The sequence below is a fragment of the Astatotilapia calliptera genome, chromosome 23 (genome assembly GCF_964374335.1).
Source record: "Astatotilapia calliptera chromosome 23, fAstCal68.1, whole genome shotgun sequence".
Classification (NCBI taxonomy): Eukaryota; Metazoa; Chordata; class Actinopteri; order Cichliformes; family Cichlidae; genus Astatotilapia; species Astatotilapia calliptera.
Window position 1 is genome coordinate 14,245,274 of NC_137443.1, and position 25,179 is coordinate 14,270,452.

The window sequence follows — 25,179 nt, forward strand, 5'->3', positions numbered from 1 at the left end:
TCCAGGCTTTTCCTGGCTCAAAATAGTAATTTGAGGGGGGGGGGGGACACGGACTGTTGATGATTGGTCTGCCCATCAGTGAGTCTATGTTACCTGAGGGACCTACTTTAGTGTCCACCAGGTGGGGTGACAACAGCAACCCATTAGCCTTTTACAGCTGAGGCGTAAGAATGGTGAAAGATCGTTTTGGGTTTCTTTTTATGTTTTCTCATAATTGCGGAAATAAATACAAATAACAACATAAAGTTGTTGTATAAGCTCTTGTATTCGCTGCTGAGTGATGTAACCTACTTGTCCAGAATGACAGAGGTCCTGGTGAGTGGCTCATGGAGGGAAACTCATCTGGTCTGATTCCACTCTGAGTCAACACATCCACAGTGTACATCTGACCCGGCTGTAATGAGCTGTGAAAGGTTCACAAAGAGTCCGCATCAGTCATACCTCAACTTATCTGTTTCATGGTACCCTGTTAAAAGCTTAGTAAATTTGATGAAATGGCTCCCACTAGTGGCTGAAAGGGATATTACACCAAAACATTTAAAGCGGACCTCGGCAGCAACATTTGGTAGACACAAATGACCCGGCAGCATGTAAAAATAAAAGCTTGGTTTAAAGTGCTGCACCTGACCTGAAGGTGTACTCAGTAGTGCTCGTGTTGAGAACAGCAGTGCGACCCTCCCTCCCATCTGAAGGCAACAAGGACACGTGCACCCTGCTGACGGCTGCATGGCGGGCAGCCTGAACCAGCCACTGCAGCCACACCTGAGAGGAGGACACGTTGACCACCTGCAACTGCTCCGCCGGCTGGGGCCCTGCAGGGAAACATTCAAAGACAAAGAAATGCTTTCCGGTTCCAGGTGAACTACTTTTACTACTTTATTACCCACAAAAAAGTCATAAACATTGCTGGGCTCAACATTTCATAATGATTAACAGCTCCTTATTCAATGGTTTTCTTCACCTGCTTTTGAACTCACTGCGTTCCCACCTCTTTTAAAGAAAGCTCACCTTCATCGACATTCTGAACATTTCTATGACCAATTCGGATTTTTATAAAAAGGTTTAAAAACGGTTCAATCCATTTTTTTAATGTGTCAAAATGACATCTTTGACCATCTAACACATGCTCATGGTACAGTATTATTCTGGTCTGTGATTATTTTCCCCCTGTAGGTGGTTGCTAGGCAACATTATAATGTCATCATATCTGATGTAGATGAGAGACATCATATTTTATTATTTAAATATTTTAGTCAGTTACTGTTACTGTCTTGGAGCAACTGTAACATACATCATTTCCTAAGGGATTAATAAAGTATTCTGATTCATCAAAGGTCTATAATCTATCTGTGTGCCTTAGTTGGTTGCTCAGCTTCTGAGATTATACTAAGACTACAGAGCATTAAAGAGCATGCTCACTGGTGCGTATTAGTGCTGTGGCAGGTTGGCTTGTGTCACTGCTGTTGGTTTTCAGCTTGATGGAGAAGGTGGAGATGTTGTACAGCAGGCCGGGCATCAGGCCTCGCATCACGTGGGTGGACTTCTGCCTGTCTAGGTAGTCTGTTTTGGAGTTGCTCTGACCCAGGGGAGCATAGGTGACGGCAAACATGCTGATCAGGTTGTTTGAGGGCTCCGGCTCATCCCAGCGCAGCTCCACCTCGCTTTCCTCCACACGCAGCACGTGAAGGCCGGGCGGGGGCAGCAGGTCTGGGGACAGTGGCAACTTTACATATCTAATCCGAATGTTAAGTGTGCTCTGAGTGTTGAGCGTGCTGAGTGGTGAGGCTGTCGACTGACCTTTCTCGCAGTCTTTGCCCGTGAGTCCCACTTTACACATGCAGTTGTAGTTTCCTCTCCTGTCGCTCCAGCAGCGGCCACGGTTCCCACAAGGTTTTAACACACACGGGTCCTCCACTGGTGGGCGACAAAGACAAACTAATGCAGCAACAGGATTCACCCGGGAACAGTGAGCAACCTTTGAAGTGTGCAAGCCCCTCTCAGTCTTGTTTATCAATAACCATCAATCAACCAAGCTATTTAGCAACTACAATAACTGAGTGCAGTTATCCATTTATCTATTATATCTTATTCATAAATATTTTTCTAATGGCTCTACTTGTTTTTAGCATATTTACACTGTTTTGGTTATCTATGACAGATTTTTATGTGCTCCAGTTCGCATATAATAGATCCCAAAAAATGCATGACAGTGTGTGTGAGGCAAAAGAAGCATTATAAGTATGCAGGAGTAAATCAAAGATGGATGTAGTGTCCGGATCTGCAAAGCGAAGCCAAAAGAGGGGCCTTAAACCTGCTTTCTTTTCCAAGTCCAGCAGAGGGCAGCAAAAAGACTTCTAGTTGTATAGAAGTCAATGGGAATTTATCTGTGACTTCAGAAAACACTCTACCGAACACCTTAAAGGCTTAGATAATAGTTTCAAGGCATGTTGAATAAGGTGCGAGGAAGCAACCTCACACCCTTTTTATATGTACAATAAACTTCTTCTGTACTTAACTTTAGCTAAACTCAGTAAACTCAGGGTTATTAAAAACTGGATATCATACATAACATCACATAACATCAGCACAACATACTTACACATCTGGCACTGATCTCCAAAGAAGCCGTCTTTACACATGCAAAGATAGTTTCTTCTGTAACCCCGACACACGCCTCCATTCAGACAGGGGTTGGACTCGCACATGTCCTGCTCTGCACACAGACATTTTACAGTGTGGCAGAATTTATTAACAATGCATTCAGCTATCTTCACAACAATTTACCATTGGAGAGAGAAAGCCTTTTACAGGGTAAAGAGGCTTTTTGGATGATGTTATAATCAGCTGGTTTCAACAACATCGACCAGAAGTCACTTATGAAAATAAAAATGTATTAGTAGGTAGGAGCCCGGCCGATCCTCACACGTTCCTCTGTTAATGCACGGCTCCGACAGGCACTCGTTTATGTCTTAAGGCGATAAAGATGCACACATAAGTAAACACGTGCCTGTGTACAGGTGGTCCAAGTGAACGTATTTGTAAGTGTAAGCTTTCGATTGATCCTTACCTATCTGGCAGCGGTTTCCGCTGAAGCCACTGGCGCACACACACTGGTAGGATCCGATCTTATTTCGACACGTGCCTCCGTTAAGACAAGGCTGGGATAAGCACTCGTTGATCTCTGTGACAATGCAGAAATTAACAAATTAGTATGAATAAAGATAACAAGGTCATTCAATCTCAATTCGGCTGATCTTTAGAACATTTTCTGCTCAATCATCTCCAATTTCCAGGAAATTTTTATGGTTCGCACATGAAGTTCACACATATATGATGACTGAGTGAAATTTTAGCCTCAGATTTCAAATACACTTTTTTGAAAAATAGTCCATCGACCCAATTTCGGGCCTTTTTCTCGCAGTACTTTTATATAATCTATATCTAAAAAACCTGAATTAGCTGAATTTCACAATAATGTAAAAAAGAAAAAAGCTACATGAAAAACATGAAATTCTTCATCGCAAAATGAAGAAAATACTACTTTAATTCAGCTCTCAGGCTGGATTGAGCAAATATGACAAGTTGCACCACAAAGAGAAAAATATCAGTTGATAGTCTAATCCAAATAGAACAAAATCCTGGAGTTTCCAGATGTTACTCTAGAACTCAGAAAATCACTTTCTTAAATATATGCACATCTTTCATTTCCTAGACCTGTCGTGGTAACTGGGGTTTCCATGAAAAATCAATTAGTACCTCCCACCTGACTCCCTCTGCTCGTTTTTACGTTCAACATAAAAAAATTACATTTTGTGTTTTTTAATTTCCATTATTTTCTGAATAAAAAGGGACATACCATCTTCTGCACAAAGAAAACTGTCACAACCAATGCAATGAAGCAAAAACTGCAAAGACAGCATTCACAGCTCACATGACCCCTTCTGAGACCTTGAAGATCTCACGATTTTTGATCATTGTGATGTCTATCACAAACTATCATAGAGAAGATGTGAACACCATTGTTGTTTCACAGCCGTTAACTACATTCACAGATGTTAAAATATGACAGCAACAGAAAATTAATTTGACACAGAAGCAATCATGGTTAGAACATCAGCCTGGAATCAGATCGTCAGTAAGTCTGAGACATTTCGTATGTTGTAACTTGTTTTGAGCAGCCGCCCATCCCACATGGTGATATGATCCTTGAGAGTTTTACCCAAAAAGCATTTTTGGAGTTTTATCCAGTGAATTATCAGAAAATAGATCAAACATCCAGGGAATAAGTGCATATTTCTGTGGGTCACAGGTAATTAATTTGTTGGAGCATTAGATCCCCATGACACTGATGTTCGAAGACAAAAAGAACAAAGACAAAACTGCGGCTTTAGACTGAAACACTTGGAGTGATTTAGCAGCATTTTGCAGTCCTGAAAGTTAATAGGGAAAAAGTCAACCCCATCCTCATGCCTGTGCATTTCAAAGGTCTATAACTTGGAAAAAAATTGCATGAAGGTGAAACTTCCTCAAATATAACAAATATAAACAATAAAAATGTCTGATTCTGAGGGAGTTGGATTGAAACATTTTCCAAATTTGATTGATTTCATGTGGAATGACCCTGGGATCTTTTTTGAGGAGCCATCCACGTGTCCAGATGTGTTACAGACCTTAAAAACAGGCAGCTGGATCCAGTCTCCATTAACACAATCTCCCAGTAACTTCGTACTTTTCTTTAATGACCTTTTGTCTTGTTATTTTTTAAACAAAAACAAAACGATAACTAAATAAAAACCAGTGAACGAGGACAAATACAATGATGAAATGTATTGACATTTTTGTAAACTGGAGACATGAGATCCAGTCAGAACTAATTAAGTTTGTAGTTTGGAAGTGATCTAACCAGAAGTAATCTCCTGGTGCGATAAGGTTAGACATGCACATTTGATCTGACCCTGGGAAACAGTACAAGCAGCTCCCATGCTCCTTGTTTTTCATGAAAACGTGGCAAAATGTCAATGTTGGGGAGGAAGAGAAGAGTAGACATGTGAACACATTTTGCATTTGACTTTTTGTAAACCGTGTGAAGCAACTCTCACCAGTAAAAACAACAAACTTTTGAACTTTAGATTATAACTGAATCTACTTTGGATTTTGTCTGCTATAATCTTACGATCAAAATCAAAATTTGCTTCCCAATAATGAACACTGCCTGAATGCCACTGATGCTCTGGGTGGCTCTGGGAACAGACGTAAAGCCCGGGTGGCATATGTACTCTGGCATGGAGCCTGGTGTTGTTGAGGAGAACTGGACCTCAGTGTGCTTGACCTGTGGAGGTGACCCACAGCCCAGCTCTGAAACGGATACAAACATGGCGATAATGTCAGTGTGGCTGCATAGCAACACAAACTGAGGCTTAAACGAGCTCTTCCACGACACACTAACAGCAACAGAGGTGTTTTCCATTCAGGCGCCTAAAATTACCTCCAGCATGCTGCTACAGTGTGTAGACGTGAATCACCGGGTCTAATCAGGTCTCACTTTTTATAGGTTATGCAGCCGTTCTATATCTGTAAATGTGGGGCCTCTAGAGCAGCAACACTGCTAAGATTATCTTCAGACAGAAAGCCAGTATCTGTACACTTGAGCGCTCAGGATATCCCCTGTATGTTCCAATCAGCTAAGGTCAACATTGTATAAACACCAGCATCAGACTGGCATTGCTGTGTGGTGACATACGGTCTCCCTACCTGCAGAGGTATGCACCGCGCTCCTGTTTATTTCACAGTGCCTGCCGCTGTAGGCATCGGTGCATTCACACTTGTACTTTCCTATGTAGTGAAAACACGTCCCACCATTCAGACAGGGGCTGGAGGCACAGGGGTCCGGCTTCCCTGGAACAAAACATCCACATAATAAAACAGAACTTGAAGCTTTTTCATGGTAACATGAATTAATCCCATTTAATCCCTTTGACGTGTAAACTTACACGCTAAGGATGTCGTAGTGAGAGCAGACAGCTTATAAGTCTATAAGCAAGACTGAGAGTCGAAGCAGAGGTTTGGATTTTGAAGAGTTTGTCATCTCGTTCCTCCTGACGTTTACACCAGGGGGAAAATGACGCCAAGGCCACCTGGAAATACCCTCATACCCTCAGTGGACAGTCCACCACTCACTACCATTAAAAAAATGCTATTTTTTTTTAGTTACCTTAACTTTAGCTTATTAAAGATTTGATGGATTTCCGGCTCCTACTCGATGATCTGATATTTAGTGTGAATGCTTGACAAGCATTCACAGTATTGTTCTTCTAATCTTTATTAGTGTGAATGCTTGAAAAGCATTCACAGTATTGTTCTTCTAATCTTTATTATTAGTGTGAATGCTTGAAAAGCATTCACAGTATTGTTATTCGAATCTTTATTATTATTATTCTATTTTATTATTATCTATTCCGTACGTTTTTTGAAAGCCTACTCCTTCAAAACCGTTCAACTTAGAAAAACCATTCAAACACCGTTAGATTCCTATTCTTTTGGACAACATTGCTTCTATTTTTCTCATTTTTAACATTTATATTTTTAATTTTATTCAACTTTTTTCAACAAAAATTTATAATGTATTTCAATGGGGAGACCCTTCAAATTCTCATTCAACTTCCTCCTCTTTAAACTGTATCTACTTCCACATACATTGACATAGAGCCACCATTCAAACTTTAAAACGAAGACAAGACATTCAACTATTCAACTTGTATTTATCTTTTCAATATCTATTATACTTTTTCTTCAGTTCCAGTTTAAGTTTCATGATGTTTTTTCACCCGTTTCAGAGTTTATAATGGGTGTGTATGGGACGGAATGTTGGGGCTAGAGTGAGGCAGCTCAACTGCTAGAGTGAGAGGAGCAACAAAATTAATCTTAAAATCTTTTTTAAAACTGCTGCTGTGTCCGCAGCGTTTGCTCTACAGGTATGATTTTACCCTCAAAACGTAGCCATGGCTGTCCTCTTTCATCCAATGTGTTTACTATTGTACTAGGTGTTATGGTTCTTTCATAAATGTCACCAATGCACAGCCTCCTCCCTCCAACTCTTCCATAGACTCTAATGTTAAAATGGCTCAGAAGGTTCGTTTGAAAATCAGAAGAGCATGGTGTCTTTACACTGTCACCACGTCCATATAATAAGCTCCACAGGCATGAAAACTGAGAATTAGGTAGACTAGACATTGCTGTCGCTCACGGTGAAAGAATTTTGTCAATACGACTTTTACTTTTCATTTGGGAGCGATTTGTTTCGGCCTGACTTTTCTGTTCATTTTAAGCAGCAAAAGTGAGGCGCATGTCTGTGTACGTGTGTATGGAGCCATTGGGTGCGGTCACTATAGCAACCAGGCTCACACCTGCCTGCTTAACGAGCTCTGCCTGCCACTCTGCCAAGATTCATCTTAAGCACTTCTCTTTCAACTGCTGCTGTGTCCACAGTGTTACAGCCATCATTTTACCCTCAAATTGTCGCCATTATCGTTCTCTTTCCAACACAGTGTCTTTCAAAGCTCAGGCATTTAAATTTTTTAAACTGTGTGGATCAAAGTGGAGGGATCACATTTTAGTCATTCAGTGATTCAAAGAATATGACCTTTTAATATTCATTCAGATGTTTTCTGACTCTAAATGTTCTTTTCTCATTTCTTAGGGTTTTCTAATTTACATTTAAAACATTTTCAGTTTTTTTCCAACTCCTCCTTCTGTGTAACCTTCAGCTTTTAGCAGTTCAGCACCTTTGTTTTCAGGTTAAATTCGTTTTTTTTTTTTTTGTTTTTTTTTTATCTCATTCAATATTTTTAACTCAAAATTCAGCAATTAATTCATTTCAGTGCATACATTCAGATTCAAGCATTCACACTGCAGTTTCTTCAGAAAATGCACTTTCTAGTTAGTGTGAATGCTTGAAAAGCATTCACAGTATTGTTCTTCTAATCTTTATTAGTGTGAATGCTTGAAAAGCATTCACAGTATTGTTATTCGAATCTTTATTATTATTCTATTTTATTAGTGTGAATGCTTGAAAAGCATTCACAGTATTGTTATTCTAATCTTTATTATTATTATATTTTATTTTTCCGTACGTTTTTTGAAAGCCTACTCCTTCAAAACCGTTCAACTTAGAAAAACCATTCAAACACCGTTAGATTCCTATTATTTTGGACAACATTGCTTCTATTTTTCTCATTTTTAACATTTATATTTTTAATTTTATTCAACTTTTTTCAACAAAAATTTATAATGTATTTCAATGGGGAGACCCTTCAAATTCTCATTCAACTTCCTCCTCTTTAAACTGTATCTACTTCCACATACATTGACATAGAGCCACCATTCAAACTTTAAAACGAAGACAAGACATTCAACTATTCAACTTGTATTTATCTTTTCAATATCTATTATACTTTTTCTTCAGTTCCAGTTTAAGTTTCATGATGTTTTTTCACCCGTTTCAGAGTTTATAATGGGTGTCTATGGGACGGAATGTTGGGGCTAGAGTGAGGCAGCTCAACTGCTAGAGTGAGAGGAGCAAAAAAATTAATCTTAAAATCTTTTTTAAAACTGCTGCTGTGTCCACAGCGTTTGCTCTACAGGTATGATTTTACCCTCAAAACGTAGCCATGGCTGTCCTCTTTCATCCAATGTGTTTACTATTGTCCTAGGTGTTATGGTTCTTTCATAAATGTCACCAATGCACAGCCTCCTCCCTCCAACTCTTCCATAGACTCTAATGTTAAAATGGCTCAGACGGTTCGTTTGAAAATCAGAAGAGCATGGTGTCTTTACACTGTCACCACGTCCATATAATAAACTCCACAGGCATGAAAACTGAGAATTAGGTAGACTAGACATGGCTGTCGCTCACGGTGAAAGAATTTTGTCAATACGACATGTACTTTTCATTTGGGAAGAATTTGTTTGGGCCTGACTTTTCTGTTCATTTTAAGCAGCAAAAGTGAGGTGCATGTCTGTGTACGTGTGTATGGAGCCATTGGGTGCAGTCACTATAGCAACCAGGCTCACACCTGCCTGCTTAACGAGCTCTCTCTCTCACTCTGCCAAGATTCATCTTAAACACTTCTCTTTCAACTGCTGCTGTGTCCACAGTGTTACAGCCATCATTTTACCCTCAAAACGTCGCCATCGTTGTTCTCTTTCCAACATCTTGTCTTTCAAAGCTCAGAGATGTAAACTTTTTAAACTGTGTGGATCCAAGTGGAGGGATCACATTTTAGTCATTCAGTGATTCAAAGAATATGACCTTTTAATATTCTTTCAGATGTTTTCTGACTCTAAATGTTCTTTTCTCATTTCTTAGGTTTTTCTAATTTACAATTAAAACATTTTCAGCTTTTTTCCAACTTCTTCTTCTGTGTAACCTTCAGCTTTTAGCAGTTCAGCACTTTTGTTTTCAGGTTAAATTCGGGGTTTTTTTTATTTTTATCTCATTCAAGATTTTTAACTTAAATTCAGTAATTAATTCATTTCAATGCATACATTCAGATTCAAGCATTCACACTGCAGTTTCTTCAGAAAATGCACTTTCTAGTTATTATTAGTGTGAATGCTTGAAAAGCATTCACAGTATTGTTGTTGTAATCTTTATTATTATATTTTATTTTTCCGTACGTTTTTTGAAAGCCTACTCCTTCAAAACCGTTCAACTTAGAAAAACCATTCAAACATCGTTAGATTCCTATTATTTTGGACAACATTGCTTCTATTTTTCTCATTTTTAACATTTATATTTTTAATTTTATTCAACTTTATTCAACAAAAATTTCCCATGTATTTCAATGGGGAGACCCTTCAAATTCTCATTCAACTTACTCATTTTTAAACTCTTACTACTTCAACATACGTTGACATAGAGCCACCATTCAAACTTTAAAACGAAGACAAGACATTCAACTATTCAACTTGTATTTATCTTTTCAATATCTATTATACTTTTTCTTCAGTTCCAGTTTAAGTTTCATGATGTTTTTTCACCCGTTTCAGAGTTTATAATGGGTGTGTATGGGACGGAATGTTGGGGCTAGAGTGAGGCAGCTCAACTGCTAGAGTGAGAGGAGCAAAAAAATTAATCTTAAAATATTTTTTAAAACTGCTGCTGTGTCTGCAGCGTTTGCTCTACAGGTATGATTTTACCCTCAAAACGTAGCCATGGCTGTCCTCTTTCATCCAATGTGTTTACTATTGTACTAGGTGTTATGGTTCTTTCATAAATGTCACCAATGCACAGCCTCCTCCCTCCAACTCTTCCATAGACTCTAATGTTAAAATGGCTCAGAAGGTTCGTTTGAAAATCAGAAGAGCATGGTGTCTTTCCACTGTCACCACGTCCATATAATAAACTCCACAGGCATGAAAACTGAGAATTCAGTAGACTAGAAGCTGCTGTCGCTCACGGTGAAAGAATTTTGTCAATACGACTTTTACTTTTCATTTGGGAACGATTTGTTTCGGCCTGACTTTTCTGTTCATTTTAAGCAGCAAAAGTGAGGCGCATGTCTGTGTACGTGTGTATGGAGCCATTGGGTGCGGTCACTATAGCAACCAGGCTCACACCTGCCTGCTTAACGAGCTCTGCCTGCCACTGTACCAAGATTCATCTTAAGCACTTCTCTTTCAACTGCTGCTGTGTCCACAGTGTTACAGCCATCATTTTACCCTCAAATTGTCGCCATTATTGTTCTCTTTCCAACACCGTATCTTTCAAAGCTCAGGCATTTAAACTTTTTAAACTGTGTGTATCAAAGTGGAGGGATCACATTTGAGTCATTCAGTGATTCAAAGAATATGACCTTTTAATATTCATTCAGATGTTTTCTGACTCTAAATGTTCTTTTCTCATTTCTTAGGGTTTTCTAATTTACATTTAAAACATTTTCAGTTTTTTTCCAACTCCTTCTTCTGTGTAACCTTCAGCTTTTAGCAGTTCAGCACCTTTGTTTTCAGGTTAAATTCGTTTTTTTTTTTGTTTTTTTTTAATCTCATTCAATATTTTTAACTCAAAATTCAGCAATTAATTCATTTCAGTGCATACATTCAGATTCAAGCATTCACACTGCAGTTTCTTCAGAAAATGCACTTTCTAGTTATCTATTCCGTACGTTTTTTGAAAGCCTACTCCTTCAAAACCGTTCAACTTAGAAAAACCATTCAAACACCGTTAGATTCCTATTCTTTTGGACAACACTGCTTCTATTTTTCATATTTTTAACATTTATATTTTTAATTTTATTCAACTTTATTCAACAAAAATTTATAATGTATTTCAATGGGGAGACCCTTCAAATCCTCATTCAACTTACTCATTTTTAAACTCTTACTACTTCCACATATATTGACATAGAGCCACCATTCAAACTTTAAAACGAAGACAAGACATTCAACTATTCAACTTGTATTTATCTTTTCAATATCTATTATACTTTTTCTTCAGTTCCAGTTTAAGTTTCATGATGTTTTTTCACCCGTTTCAGAGTTTATAATGGGTGTGTATGGGACGGAATGTTGGGGCTAGAGTGAGAGAGCTCAACTGCTAGAGTGAGAGGAGCAAAAAAATTAATCTTAAAATATTTTTTAAAACTGCTGCTGTGTCCACAGCGTTTGCTCTACAGCCACCATTTTACCCTCAAAACGTAGCCATCGCTGTCCTCTTTCATCCAATGTGTTTACTATTGTCCTAGGTGTTATGGTTCTTTCATAAATGTCACCAATGCACAGCCTCCTCCTTCCAACTCTTCCATAGACTCTAATGTTAAAATGGCTCAGAAGGTTCGTTTGAAAATCAGAAGAGCATGGTGTCTTTCCACTGTCACCACGTCCATATAATAAACTCCACAGGCATGAAAACTGAGAATTCAGTAGACTAGACATTGCTGTCGCTCACGGTGAAAGAATTTTGTCAATACGACTTGTACTTTTCATATGGGAACGATTTGTTTCGGCCTGACTTTTCTGTTCATTTTAAGCAGCAAAAGTGAGGTGCATGTCTGTGTACGTGTGTATGGAGCCCTTGGGTGCAGTCACTATAGCAACCAGGCTCACACCTGCCTGCTTAACGAGCTCTGCCTGCCACTGTACCAAGATTCATCTTAAACACTTCTCTTTCAACTGCTGCTGTGTCCACAGTGTTACAGCCATTTTACCCTCAAATTGTCGCCATTATTGTTCTCTTTCCAACACCGTATCTTTCAAAGCTCAGGCATTTAAACTTTTTAAACTGTGTGGATCAAAGTGGAGGGATCACATTTGAGTCATTCAGTGATTCAAAGAATATGACCTTTTAATATTCATTCAGATGTTTTCTGACTCTAAATGTTCTTTTCTCATTTCTTAGGGTTTTCTAATTTACATTTAAAACATTTTCAGTTTTTTTCCAACTTCTTCTTCTGTGTAACGTTCAGCTTTTAGCAGTTCAGCACCTTTGTTTTCAGGTTAAATTCGGTTTTTTTTTTGGTTTTTTTTAATCTCATTCAATATTTTTAACTCAAAATTAAGCAATTAATTCATTTCAGTGCATACATTCAGATTCAAGCATTCACACTGCAGTTTCTTCAGAAAATGCACTTTCTAGTTATTAGTGTGAATGCTTGAAAAGCATTCACAGTATTGTTATTCGAATCTTTATTATTATTCTATTTTATTATTATTATCTATTCCGTACGTTTTTTGAAAGCCTACTCCTTCAAAACCGTTCAACTTAGAAAAACCATTCAAACACCGTTAGATTCCTATTCTTTTGGACAACACTGCTTCTATTTTTCATATTTTTAACATTTATATTTTTAATTTTATTCAACTTTATTCAACAAAAATTTATAATGTATTTCAATGGGGAGACCCTTCAAATCCTCATTCAACTTACTCATTTTTAAACTCTTACTACTTCCACATACATTGACATAGAGCCACCATTCAAACTTTAAAACGAAGACAAGACATTCAACTATTCAACTTGTATTTATCTTTTCAATATCTATTATACTTTTTCTTCAGTTCCAGTTTAAGTTTCATGATGTTTTTTCACCCGTTTCAGAGTTTATAATGGGTGTGTATGGGACGGAATGTTGGGGCTAGAGTGAGAGAGCTCAACTGCTAGAGTGAGAGGAGCAAAAAAATTAATCTTAAAATATTTTTTAAAACTGCTGCTGTGTCCACAGCGTTTGCTCTACAGCCACCATTTTACCCTCAAAACGTAGCCATCGCTGTCCTCTTTCATCCAATGTGTTTACTATTGTCCTAGGTGTTATGGTTCTTTCATAAATGTCACCAATGCACAGCCTCCTCCCTCCAACTCTTCCATAGACTCTAATGTTAAAATGGCTCAGAAGGTTGGTTTGAAAATCAGAAGAGCATGGTGTCTTTCCACTGTCACCACGTCCATATAATAAACTCCACAGGCATGAAAACTGAGAATTCAGTAGACTAGACATTGCTGTCGCTCACGGTGAAAGAATTTTGTCAATACGACTTGTACTTTTCATATGGGAACGATTTGTTTCGGCCTGACTTTTCTGTTCATTTTAAGCAGCAAAAGTGAGGTGCATGTCTGTGTCCGTGTGTATGGAGCCATTGGGTGCGGTCACTATAGCAACCAGGCTCACACCTGCCTGCTTAACGAGCTCTCTCTCTCACTCTGCCAAGATTCATCTGAAACACTTCTCTTTCAACTGCTGCTGTCTCCACAGTGTTACAGCCATCATTTTATCCTCAAAACGTCGCCATCGTTGTTCTCTTTCCAACATCTTGTCTTTCAAAGCTCAGAGATGTAAACTTTTTAAACTGTGTGGATCCAAGTGGAGGGATCACATTTTAGTCATTCAGTGATTCAAAGAATATGACCTTTTAATATTCTTTCAGATGTTTTCTGACTCTAAATGTTCTTTTCTCATTTCTTAGGTTTTTCTAATTTACAATTAAAACATTTTCAGCTTTTTTCCAACTTCTTCTTCTGTGTAACCTTCAGCTTTTAGCAGTTCAGCACTTTTGTTTTCAGGTTAAATTCGGTTTTTTTTTTTTTATCTCATTCAAGATTTTTAACTTAAATTCAGTAATTAATTCATTTCAGTGCATACATTCAGATTCAAGCATTCACACTGCAGTTTCTTCAGAAAATGCACTTTCTAGTTAGTGTGAATGCTTGAAAAGCATTCACAGTATTGTTGTTGTAATCTTTATTATTATAATATTTTATTATCTATTCCGTACGTTTTTTGAAAGCCTACTCCTTCAAAACCGTTCAACTTAGAAAAACCATTCAAACACCATTAGATTCCTATTCTTTTGGACATGATTGCTTGTATTTTTCTCATTTTTAACATTTATATTTTTAATTTTATTCAACTTTATTCAACAAAAATTTCCCATGTATTTCAATGGGGAGACCCTTCAAATTCTCATTCAACTTACTCATTTTTAAACTCTTACTACTTCAACATACGTTCACATAGAGCCACCATTCAAACTTTAAAACGAAGACAAGACATTCAACTATTCAACTTGTATTTATCTTTTCAATATCTATTATACTTTTTCTTCAGTTCCAGTTTAAGTTTCATGATGTTTTTTCACCCGTTTCAAAGTTTATAATGGGTGTGTATGGGACGGAATGTTGGGGCTAGAGTGAGACAGCTCAACTGCTAGAGTGAGAGGAGCAAAAAAATTAATCTTAAAATCTTTTTTAAAACTGCTGCTGTGTCCGCAGCGTTTGCTCTACAGGTATGATTTTACCCTCAAAACGTAGCCATCGCTGTCCTCTTTCATCCAATGTGTTTACTATTGTCCTAGGTGTTATGGTTCTTTCATAAATGTCACCAATGCACAGCCTCCTCCCTCCAACTCTTCCATAGACTCTAATGTTAAAATGGCTCAGAAGGTTCGTTTGAAAATCAGAAGAGCATGGTGTCTTTCCACTGTCACCACGTCCATATAATAAGCTCCACAGGCATGAAAACTGAGAATTAGGTAGACTAGACATTGCTGTCGCTCACGGTGAAAGAATTTTGTCAATACGACTTTTACTTTTCATTTGGGAACGATTTGTTTCGGCCTGACTTTTCTGTTCATTTTAAGCAGCAAAAGTGAGGCGCATGTCTGTGTACGTGTGTATGGAGCCCTTGGGTGCAGTCACTGTAGCAACCAGGCTCACACCTGCCTGCTTAACGAGCTCTCTCTCTCTCTCTGCCAAGATTCATCTTAAACACTTCTCTTTCAACTGCTGCTGTGTCCACAGTGTTAAAGCCATCATTTTACCCTCAAAACGTCGCCATCGTTGTTCTCTTTCCAACACTGTTTTTCAAAGCTCAGACTTTTACATTTTTTAAACTGTGTGGATCCAAGCAGAGGGATCACATTTTAGTCATTCAGTGATTCAAAGAATATGACCTTTTAATATTCATTCAGATGTTTTCTGACTCTAAATGTTCTTTTCTCATTTCTTAGGGTTTTCTCATTTACAATTAAAACATTTTCAGCTTTTTTCCAACTTCTTCTTCTGTGTAACCTTCAGCTTTTAGCAGTTCAGCACCTTTGCTTTCAGGTTAAATTTGGTTTTTTTTGTTTGTTTTTTTTAAAATTTCATTTAATATTTTTAACTCAAAATTCAGCAATTAATTCATTTCAGTGCATACATTCAGATTCAAGCATTCACACTGCAGTTTCTTCAGAAAATGCACTTTCTAGTTCTATTTTATTATTATCTATTCCGTACGTTTTTTGAAAGCCTACTCCTTCAAAACCGTTCAACTTAGAAAAACCATTCAAACACCATTAGATTCCTATTCTTTTGGACACTGTTGCTTGTATTTTTCTCATTTTTAACATTTATATTTTTAATTTTATTCAACTTTATTCAACAAAAATTTCCCATGTATTTCAATGGGGAGACCCTTCAAATTCTCATTCAACTTACTCATTTTTAAACTCTTACTACTTCAACATACGTTCACATAGAGCCACCATTCAAACTTTAAAACGAAGACAAGACATTCAACTATTCAACTTGTATTTATCTTTTCAATATCTATTATACTTTTTCTTCAGTTCCAGTTTAAGTTTCATGATGTTTTTTCACCCGTTTCAGAGTTTATAATGGGTGTGTATGGGACGGAATGTTGGGGCTAGAGTGAGGCAGCTCAACTGCTAGAGTGAGAGGAGCAAAAAAAATAATCTTAAAATCTTTTTTAAAACTGCTGCTGTGTCCGCAGCGTTTGCTCTACAGGTATGATTTTACCCTCAAAACGTAGCCATGGCTGTCCTCTTTCATCCAATGTGTTTACTATTGTACTAGGTGTTATGGTTCTTTCATAAATGTCACCAATGCACAGCCTCCTCCCTCCAACTCTTCCATAGACTGTAATGTTAAAATGGCTCAGAAGGTTCGTTTGAAAATCAGAAGAGCATGGTGTCTTTCCACTGTCACCACGTGCATATAATAAACTCCACAGACATGAAAACTGAGAATTTGGTAGACTAGACATTGCTGTCGCTCACAGTGAAAGAATTTTGTCAATACGACTTTTACTTTTCATTTGGGAACGATTTGTTTCGGCCTGACTTTTCTGTTCATTTTAAGCAGCAAAAGTGAGGTGCATGTCTGTGTGCGTGTGTATGGAGCCATTGGGTGCGGTCACTATAGCAACCAGGCTCACACCTGCCTGCTTAACGAGCTCTCTCTCTCACTCTGCCAAAATTAATCTTAAACACTTCTCTTTCAACTGCTGCTGTGTCCACAGTGTTAAAGCCATCATTTTACCCTCAAAACGTCGCCATCGTTGTTCTTTTTCCAACATCTTGTCTTTCAAAGCTCAGAGATGTAAACTTTTTAAACTGTGTGGGTCCAAGTGGAGGGATCACATTTGAGTCATTCAGTGATTCAAAGAATATGACCTTTTAATATTCTTTCAGATGTTTTCTGACTCTAAATGTTCTTTTCTCATTTCTTAGGTTTTTCTAATTTACAATTAAAACATTTTCAGCTTTTTTCCAACTTCTTCTTCTGTGTAACCTTCAGCTTTTAGCAGTTCAGCACTTTTGTTTTCAGGTTAAATTCGGGTTGTTTTTTTTTTATCTCATTCAAAATTTTTAACTTAAATTCAGTAATTATTTCATTTCAATGCATACATTCAGATTCAAGCATTCACACTGCAGTTTCTTCAGAAAATGCACTTTCTAGTTAGTGTGAATGCTTGAAAAGCATTCACAGTATTGTTATTCTAATCTTTATTATTAGTGTGAATGCTTGAAAAGCATTCACAGTATTGTTCTTCTAATCTTTATTATTAGTGTGAATGCTTGAAAAGCATTCACAGTATTGTTCTTCTAATCTTTATTATTAGTGTGAATGCTTGAAAAGCATTCACAGTATTGTTGTTGTAATCTTTATTATTATATTTTATTTTTCCGTACGTTTTTTGAAAGCCTACTCCTTCAAAACCGTTCAACTTAGAAAAACCATTCAAACATCGTTAGATTCCTATTATTTTGGACAACATTGCTTCTATTTTTCTCATTTTTAACATTTATATTTTTAATTTTATTCAACTTTATTCAACAAAAATTTCCCATGTATTTCAATGGGGAGACCCTTCAAATTCTCATTCAACTTACTCATTTTTAAACTCTTACTACTTCAACATACGTTGACATAGAGCCACCATTCAAACTTTAAAACGAAGACAAGACATTCAACTATTCAACTTGTATTTATCTTTTCAATATCTATTATACTTTTTCTTCAGTTCCAGTTTAAGTTTCATGATGTTTTTTCACCCGTTTCAGAGTTTATAATGGGTGTGTATGGGACGGAATGTTGGGGCTAGAGTGAGGCAGCTCAACTGCTAGAGTGAGAGGAGCAAAAAAATTAATCTTAAAATATTTTTTAAAACTGCTGCTGTGTCTGCAGCGTTTGCTCTACAGGTATGATTTTACCCTCAAAACGTAGCCATGGCTGTCCTCTTTCATCCAATGTGTTTACTATTGTACTAGGTGTTATGGTTCTTTCATAAATGTCACCAATGCACAGCCTCCTCCCTCCAACTCTTCCATAGACTCTAATGTTAAAATGGCTCAGAAGGTTCGTTTGAAAATCAGAAGAGCATGGTGTCTTTCCACTGTCACCACGTCCATATAATAAACTCCACAGGCATGAAAACTGAGAATTCAGTAGACTAGAAGCTGCTGTCGCTCACGGTGAAAGAATTTTGTCAATACGACTTTTACTTTTCATTTGGGAACGATTTGTTTCGGCCTGACTTTTCTGTTCATTTTAAGCAGCAAAAGTGAGGCGCATGTCTGTGTACGTGTGTATGGAGCCATTGGGTGCGGTCACTATAGCAACCAGGCTCACACCTGCCTGCTTAACGAGCTCTGCCTGCCACTGTACCAAGATTCATCTTAAGCACTTCTCTTTCAACTGCTGCTGTGTCCACAGTGTTACAGCCATCATTTTACCCTCAAATTGTCGCCATTATTGTTCTCTTTCCAACACCGTATCTTTCAAAGCTCAGGCATTTAAACTTTTTAAACTGTGTGTATCAAAGTGGAGGGATCACATTTGAGTCATTCAGTGATTCAAAGAATATGACCTTTTAATATTCATTCAGATGTTTTCTGACTCTAAATGTTCTTTTCTCATTTCTTAGGGTTTTCTAATTTACATTTAAAACATTTTCAGTTTTTTTCCAACTCCTTCTTCTGTGTAACCTTCAGCTTTTAGCAGTTCAGCACCTTTGTTTTCAGGTTAAATTCGTTTTTTTTTTTGTTTTTTTTTAATCTCATTCAATATTTTTAACTCAAAATTCAGCAATTAATTCATTTCAGTGCATACATTCAGATTCAAGCATTCACACTGCAGTTTCTTCAGAAAATGCACTTTCTAGTTATATTTTATCTATTCCGTACGTTTTTTGAAAGCCTACTCCTTCAAAACCGTTCAACTTAGAAAAACCATTCAAACATCGTTAGATTCCTATTATTTTGGACAACATTGCTTGTATTTTTCTCATTTTTAACATTTATATTTTTAATTTTATTCAACTTTATTCAACAAAAATTTATAATGTATTTCAATGGGGAGACCCTTCAAATTCTCATTCAACTTACTCATTTTTAAACTCTTACTACTTCCACATACATTGACATAGAGCCACCATTCAAACTTTAAAACGAAGACAAGACATTCAACTATTCAACTTGTATTTATCTTTTCAATATCTATTATACTTTTTCTTCAGTTCCAGTTTAAGTTTCATGATGTTTTTTCAGCCGTTTCAGAGTTTATAATGGGTGTGTATGGGACGGAATGTTGGGGCTAGAGTGAGGCAGCTCAACTGCTAGAGTGAGAGGAGCAAAAAAATTAATCTTAAAATCTTTTTTAAAACTGCTGCTGTGTCCGCAGCGTTTGCTCTACAGGTATGATTTTACCCTCAAAACGTAGCCATGGCTGTCCTCTTTCATCCAATGTGTTTACTATTGTCCTAGGTGTTATGGTTCTCTCATAAATGTCACCAATGCACAGCCTCCTCCTTCCAACTCTTCCATAGACTCTAATGTTAAAATGGCTCAGAAGGTTCGTTTGAAAATCAGAAGAGCATGGTGTCTTTCCACTGTCACCACGTCCATATAATAAACTCCACAGACATGAAAACTGAGAATTAGGTAGACTAGACATTGCTGTCGCTCACGGTGAAAGAATTTCGTCAATACGACTTTTACTTTTCATTTGGGAGCGATTTGTTTCGGCCTGACTTTTCTGTTCATTTTAAGCAGCAAAAGTGAGGCGCATGTCTGTGTACGTGTGTATGGAGCCCTTGGGTGCAGTCACTATAGCAACCAGGCTCACACCTGCCTGCTTAACGAGCTCTGCCTGCCACTGTGCCAAGATTCATCTTAAACACTTCTCTTTCAACTGCTGCTGTGTCCACAGTGTTAAAGCCATCATTTTACCCTCAAAACGTCGCCATCGTTGTTCTTTTTCCAACATCTTGTCTTTCAAAGCTCAGAGATGTAAACTTTTTAAACTGTGTGGGTCCAAGTGGAGGGATCACATTTTAGTCATTCAGTGATTCAAAGAATATGACCTTTTAATATTCTTTCAGATGTTTTCTGACTCTAAATGTTCTTTTCTCATTTCTTAGGGTTTTCTAATTTACAATTAAAACATTTTCAGCTTTTTTCCAACTTCTTCTTCTGTGTAACCTTCAGCTTTTAGCAGTTCAGCACTGTTGTTTTCAGGTTAAATTCGGGTTGTTTTTTTTTATCTCATTCAAAATTTTTAACTTAAATTCAGTAATTATTTCATTTCAATGCATACATTCAGATTCAAGCATTCACACTGCAGTTTCTTCAGAAAATGCACTTTCTAGTTATTATTATCTATTCCGTACGTTTTTTGAAAGCCTACTCCTTCAAAACCGTTCAACTTAGAAAAACCATTCAAACACCGTTAGATTCCTATTCTTTTGGACAACACTGCTTCTATTTTTCTCATTTTTAACATTTATATTTTTAATTTTATTCAACTTTATTCAACAAAAATTTCCCATGTATTTCAATGGGGAGACCCTTCAAATTCTCATTCAATTTACTCATTTTTAAACTCTTACTACTTCCACATACATTGACATAGAGCCACCATTCAAACTTTAAAACGAAGACAAGACATTCAACTATTGAACTTGTATTTATCTTTTCAATATCTATTATACTTTTTCTTCAGTTCCAGTTTAAGTTTCATGATGTTTTTTCACCCGTTTCAGAGTTTATAATGGGTGTGTATGGGACGGAATGTTGGGGCTAGAGTGAGGCAGCTCAACTGCTAGAGTGAGAGGAGCAAAAAAATTAATCTTAAAATCTTTTTTAAAACTGCTGCTGTGTCCGCAGCGTTTGCTCTACAGGTATGATTTTACCCTCAAAACGTAGCCATCGCTGTCCTCTTTCATCCAATGTGTTTACTATTGTCCTAGGTGTTATGGTTCTTTCGTAAATGTCACCAATGCACAGCCTCCTCCCTCCAACTCTTCCATAGACTCTAATGTTAAAATGTCTCAGAAGGTTCGTTTGAAAATCAGAAGAGCATGGTGTCTTTCCACTGTCACCACGTCCATATAATAAACTCCACAGACATGAAAACTGAGAATTTGGTAGACTAGACATTGCTGTCGCTCACGGTGAAAGAATTTTGTCAATACGACTTTTACTTTTCATTTGGGAACGATTTGTTTCGGCCTGACTTTTCTGTTCATTTTAAGCAGCAAAAGTGAGGTGCATGTCTGTGTGCGTGTGTATGGAGCCATTGGGTGCGGTCACTATAGCAACCAGGCTCACACCTGCCTGCTTAACGAGCTCTGCCTGCCACTGTACCAAGATTCATCTTAAGCACTTCTCTTTCAACTGCTGCTGTGTCCACAGTGTTAAAGCCATCATTTTACCCTCAAAACGTCGCCATCGTTGTTCTTTTTCCAACATCTTGTCTTTCAAAGCTCAGAGATGTAAACTTTTTAAACTGTGTGGGTCCAAGTGGAGGGATCACATTTTAGTCATTCAGTGATTCAAAGAATATGACCTTTTAATATTCATTCAGATGTTTTCTGACTCTAAATGTTCTTTTCTCATTTCTTAGGTTTTTCTAATTTACAATTAAAACATTTTCAGCTTTTTTCCAACTTCTTCTTCTGTGTAACCTTCAGCTTTTAGCAGTTCAGCACTTTTGTTTTCAGGTTAAATTCGGGTTTTTTTTTTTTATCTCATTCAAGATTTTTAACTTAAATTCAGTAATTAATTCATTTCAGTGCATACATTCAGATTCAAGCATTCACACTGCAGTTTCTTCAGAAAATGCACTTTCTAGTTCTATTTTATTATTATCTATTCCGTACGTTTTTTGAAAGCCTACTCCTTCAAAACCGTTCAACTTAGAAAAACCATTCAAACACCATTAGATTCCTATTCTTTTGGACACTGTTGCTTGTATTTTTCTCATTTTTAACATTTATATTTTTAATTTTATTCAACTTTATTCAACAAAAATTTCCCATGTATTTCAATGGGGAGACCCTTCAAATTCTCATTCAACTTACTCATTTTTAAACTCTTACTACTTCAACATACGTTGACATAGAGCCACCATTCAAACTTTAAAACGAAGACAAGACATTCAACTATTCAACTTGTATTTATCTTTTCAATATCTATTATACTTTTTCTTCAGTTCCAGTTTAAGTTTCATGATGTTTTTTCACCCGTTTCAGAGTTTATAATGGGTGTGTATGGGACGGAATGTTGGGGCTAGAGTGAGGCAGCTCAACTGCTAGAGTGAGAGGAGCAAAAAAAATAATCTTAAAATCTTTTTTAAAACTGCTGCTGTGTCCGCAGCGTTTGCTCTACAGGTATGATTTTACCCTCAAAACGTAGCCATGGCTGTCCTCTTTCATCCAATGTGTTTACTATTGTCCTAGGTGTTATGGTTCTTTCATAAATGTCACCAATGCGCAGCCTCCTCCCTCCAACTCTTCCATAGACTCTAATGTTAAAATGGCTCAGAAGGTTCGTTTGAAAATCAGAAGAGCATGGTGTCTTTCCACTGTCACCACGTCCATATAATAAAGTCCACAGACATGAAAACTGAGAATTCAGTAGACTAGACATTGCTGTCGCTCACGGTGAAAGAATTTTGTCAATACGACTTTTACTTTTCATTTGGGAACGATTTGTTTCGGCCTGACTTTTCTGTTCATTTTAAGCAGCAAAAGTGAGGCGCATGTCTGTGTACGTGTGTATGGAGCCATTGGGTGCGGTCACTATAGCAACCAGGCTCACACCTGCCTGCTTAACGAGCTCTGCCTGCCACTGTACCAAGATTCATCTTAAGCACTTCTCTTTCAACTGCTGCTGTGTCCACAGTGTTACAGCCATCATTTTACCCTCAAATTGTCGCCATTATTGTTCTCTTTCCAACACCGTGTCTTTCAAAGCTCAGGCATTAAAACTTTTTAAACTGTGTGGATCAAAGTGGAGGGATCACATTTGAGTCATTCAGTGATTCAAAGAATATGACCTTTTAAAATTCATTCAGATGTTTTCTGACTCTAAATGTTCTTTTCTCATTTCTTAGGGTTTTCTAATTTACATTTAAAACATTTTCAGTTTTTTTCCAACTTCTTCTTCTGTGTAACCTTCAGCTTTTAGCAGTTCAGCACCTTTGTTTTCAGGTTAAATTCGGGGGTTTTTTTTGGTTTTGTTTTTATTTCATTCAATATTTTTAACTCAAAATTCAGCAATTAATTCATTTCAGTCCATACATTCAGATTCAAGCATTCACACTGCAGTTTCTTCAGAAAATGCACTTTCTAGTTATTAGTGTGAATGCTTGAAAAGCATTCACAGTATTGTTCTTCTAATCTTTATTATTAGTGTGAATGCTTGAAAAGCATTCACAGTATTGTTATTCTAATCTTTATTATTATTATATTTTATTTTTCCGTACGTTTTTTGAAAGCCTACTCCTTCAAAACCGTTCAACTTAGAAAAACCATTCAAACACCGTTAGATTCCTATTCTTTTGGACAACATTGCTTCTATTTTTCTCATTTTTAACATTTATATTTTTAATTTTATTCAACTTTTTTCAACAAAAATTTATAATGTATTTCAATGGGGAGACCCTTCAAATTCTCATTCAACTTACTCATTTTTAAACTCTTACTACTTCCACATACGTTGACATAGAGCCACCATTCAAACTTTAAAACGAAGACAAGACATTCAACTATTCAACTTGTATTTATCTTTTCAATATCTATTATACTTTTTCTTCAGTTCCAGTTTAAGTTTCATGATGTTTTTTCACCCGTTTCAAAGTTTATAATGGGTGTGTATGGGACGGAATGTTGGGGCTAGAGTGAGACAGCTCAACTGCTAGAGTGAGAGGAGCAAAAAAATTAATCTTAAAATCTTTTTTAAAACTGCTGCTGTGTCCGCAGCGTTTGCTCTACAGGTATGATTTTACCCTCAAAACGTAGCCATCGCTGTCCTCTTTCATCCAATGTGTTTACTATTGTCCTAGGTGTTATGGTTCTTTCATAAATGTCACCAATGCACAGCCTCCTCCCTCCAACTCTTCCATAGACTCTAATGTTAAAATGGCTCAGAAGGTTCGTTTGAAAATCAGAAGAGCATGGTGTCTTTCCACTGTCACCACGTCCATATAATAAGCTCCACAGACATGAAAACTGAGAATTAGGTAGACTAGACATTGCTGTCGCTCACGGTGAAAGAATTTTGTCAATACGACTTTTACTTTTCATTTGGGAACGATTTGTTTCGGCCTGACTTTTCTGTTCATTTTAAGCAGCAAAAGTGAGGCGCATGTCTGTGTACGTGTGTATGGAGCCCTTGGGTGCGGTCACTATAGCAACCAGGCTCACACCTGCCTGCTTAACGAGCTCTCTCTCTCTCTCTGCCAAGATTCATCTTAAACACTTCTCTTTCAACTGCTGCTGTGTCCACAGTGTTAAAGCCATCATTTTACCCTCAAAACGTCGCCATCATTGTTCTCTTTCCAACACTGTTTTTCAAAGCTCAGACTTTTACATTTTTTAAACTGTGTGGATCCAAGCAGAGGGATCACATTTTAGTCATTCAGTGATTCAAAGAATATGACCTTTTAATATTCATTCAGATGTTTTCTGACTCTAAATGTTCTTTTCTCATTTCTTAGGGTTTTCTCATTTACAATTAAAACATTTTCAGCTTTTTTCCAACTTCTTCTTCTGTGTAACCTTCAGCTTTTAGCAGTTCAGCACCTTTGTTTTCAGGTTAAATTTGGTTTTTTTTGTTTGTTTTTTAAAAATTTCATTTAATATTTTTAACTCAAAATTCAGCAATTAATTCATTTCAGTGCATACATTCAGATTCAAGCATTCACACTGCAGTTTCTTCAGAAAATGCACTTTCTAGTTATATTTTATCTATTCCGTACGTTTTTTGAAAGCCTACTCCTTCAAAACCGTTCAACTTAGAAAAACCATTCAAACACCATTAGATTCCTATTCTTTTGGACACTGTTGCTTGTATTTTTCTCATTTTTAACATTTATATTTTTAATTTTATTCAACTTTATTCAAC

General features: G+C 37.0%; 1 protein-coding gene across 2 annotated transcripts in view; it reads right to left on the reverse strand.

Moving 5' to 3' along the window:
• Positions 1–25,179, reverse strand: part of sned1 (sushi, nidogen and EGF-like domains 1) — a 63,357-nt gene that overhangs the window by 6,915 nt on the left and 31,263 nt on the right. For both annotated transcript variants that reach the window (XR_013905512.1, XM_026157831.2), the window contains exons 15-21: positions 5,752–5,895; positions 3,068–3,181; positions 2,600–2,713; positions 1,798–1,914; positions 1,420–1,707; positions 629–812; positions 292–404 (exon numbers count right to left, since the gene is read on the reverse strand). Coding sequence is in view for 1 of the 2 variants with exons in the window: in XM_026157831.2 (XP_026013616.1) it covers positions 292–404; positions 629–812; positions 1,420–1,707; positions 1,798–1,914; positions 2,600–2,713; positions 3,068–3,181; positions 5,752–5,895 (1,074 nt within the window). In the remaining variant the exon portion in view is untranslated. The remainder of the gene's footprint in view (positions 1–291; positions 405–628; positions 813–1,419; positions 1,708–1,797; positions 1,915–2,599; positions 2,714–3,067; positions 3,182–5,751; positions 5,896–25,179) is intronic.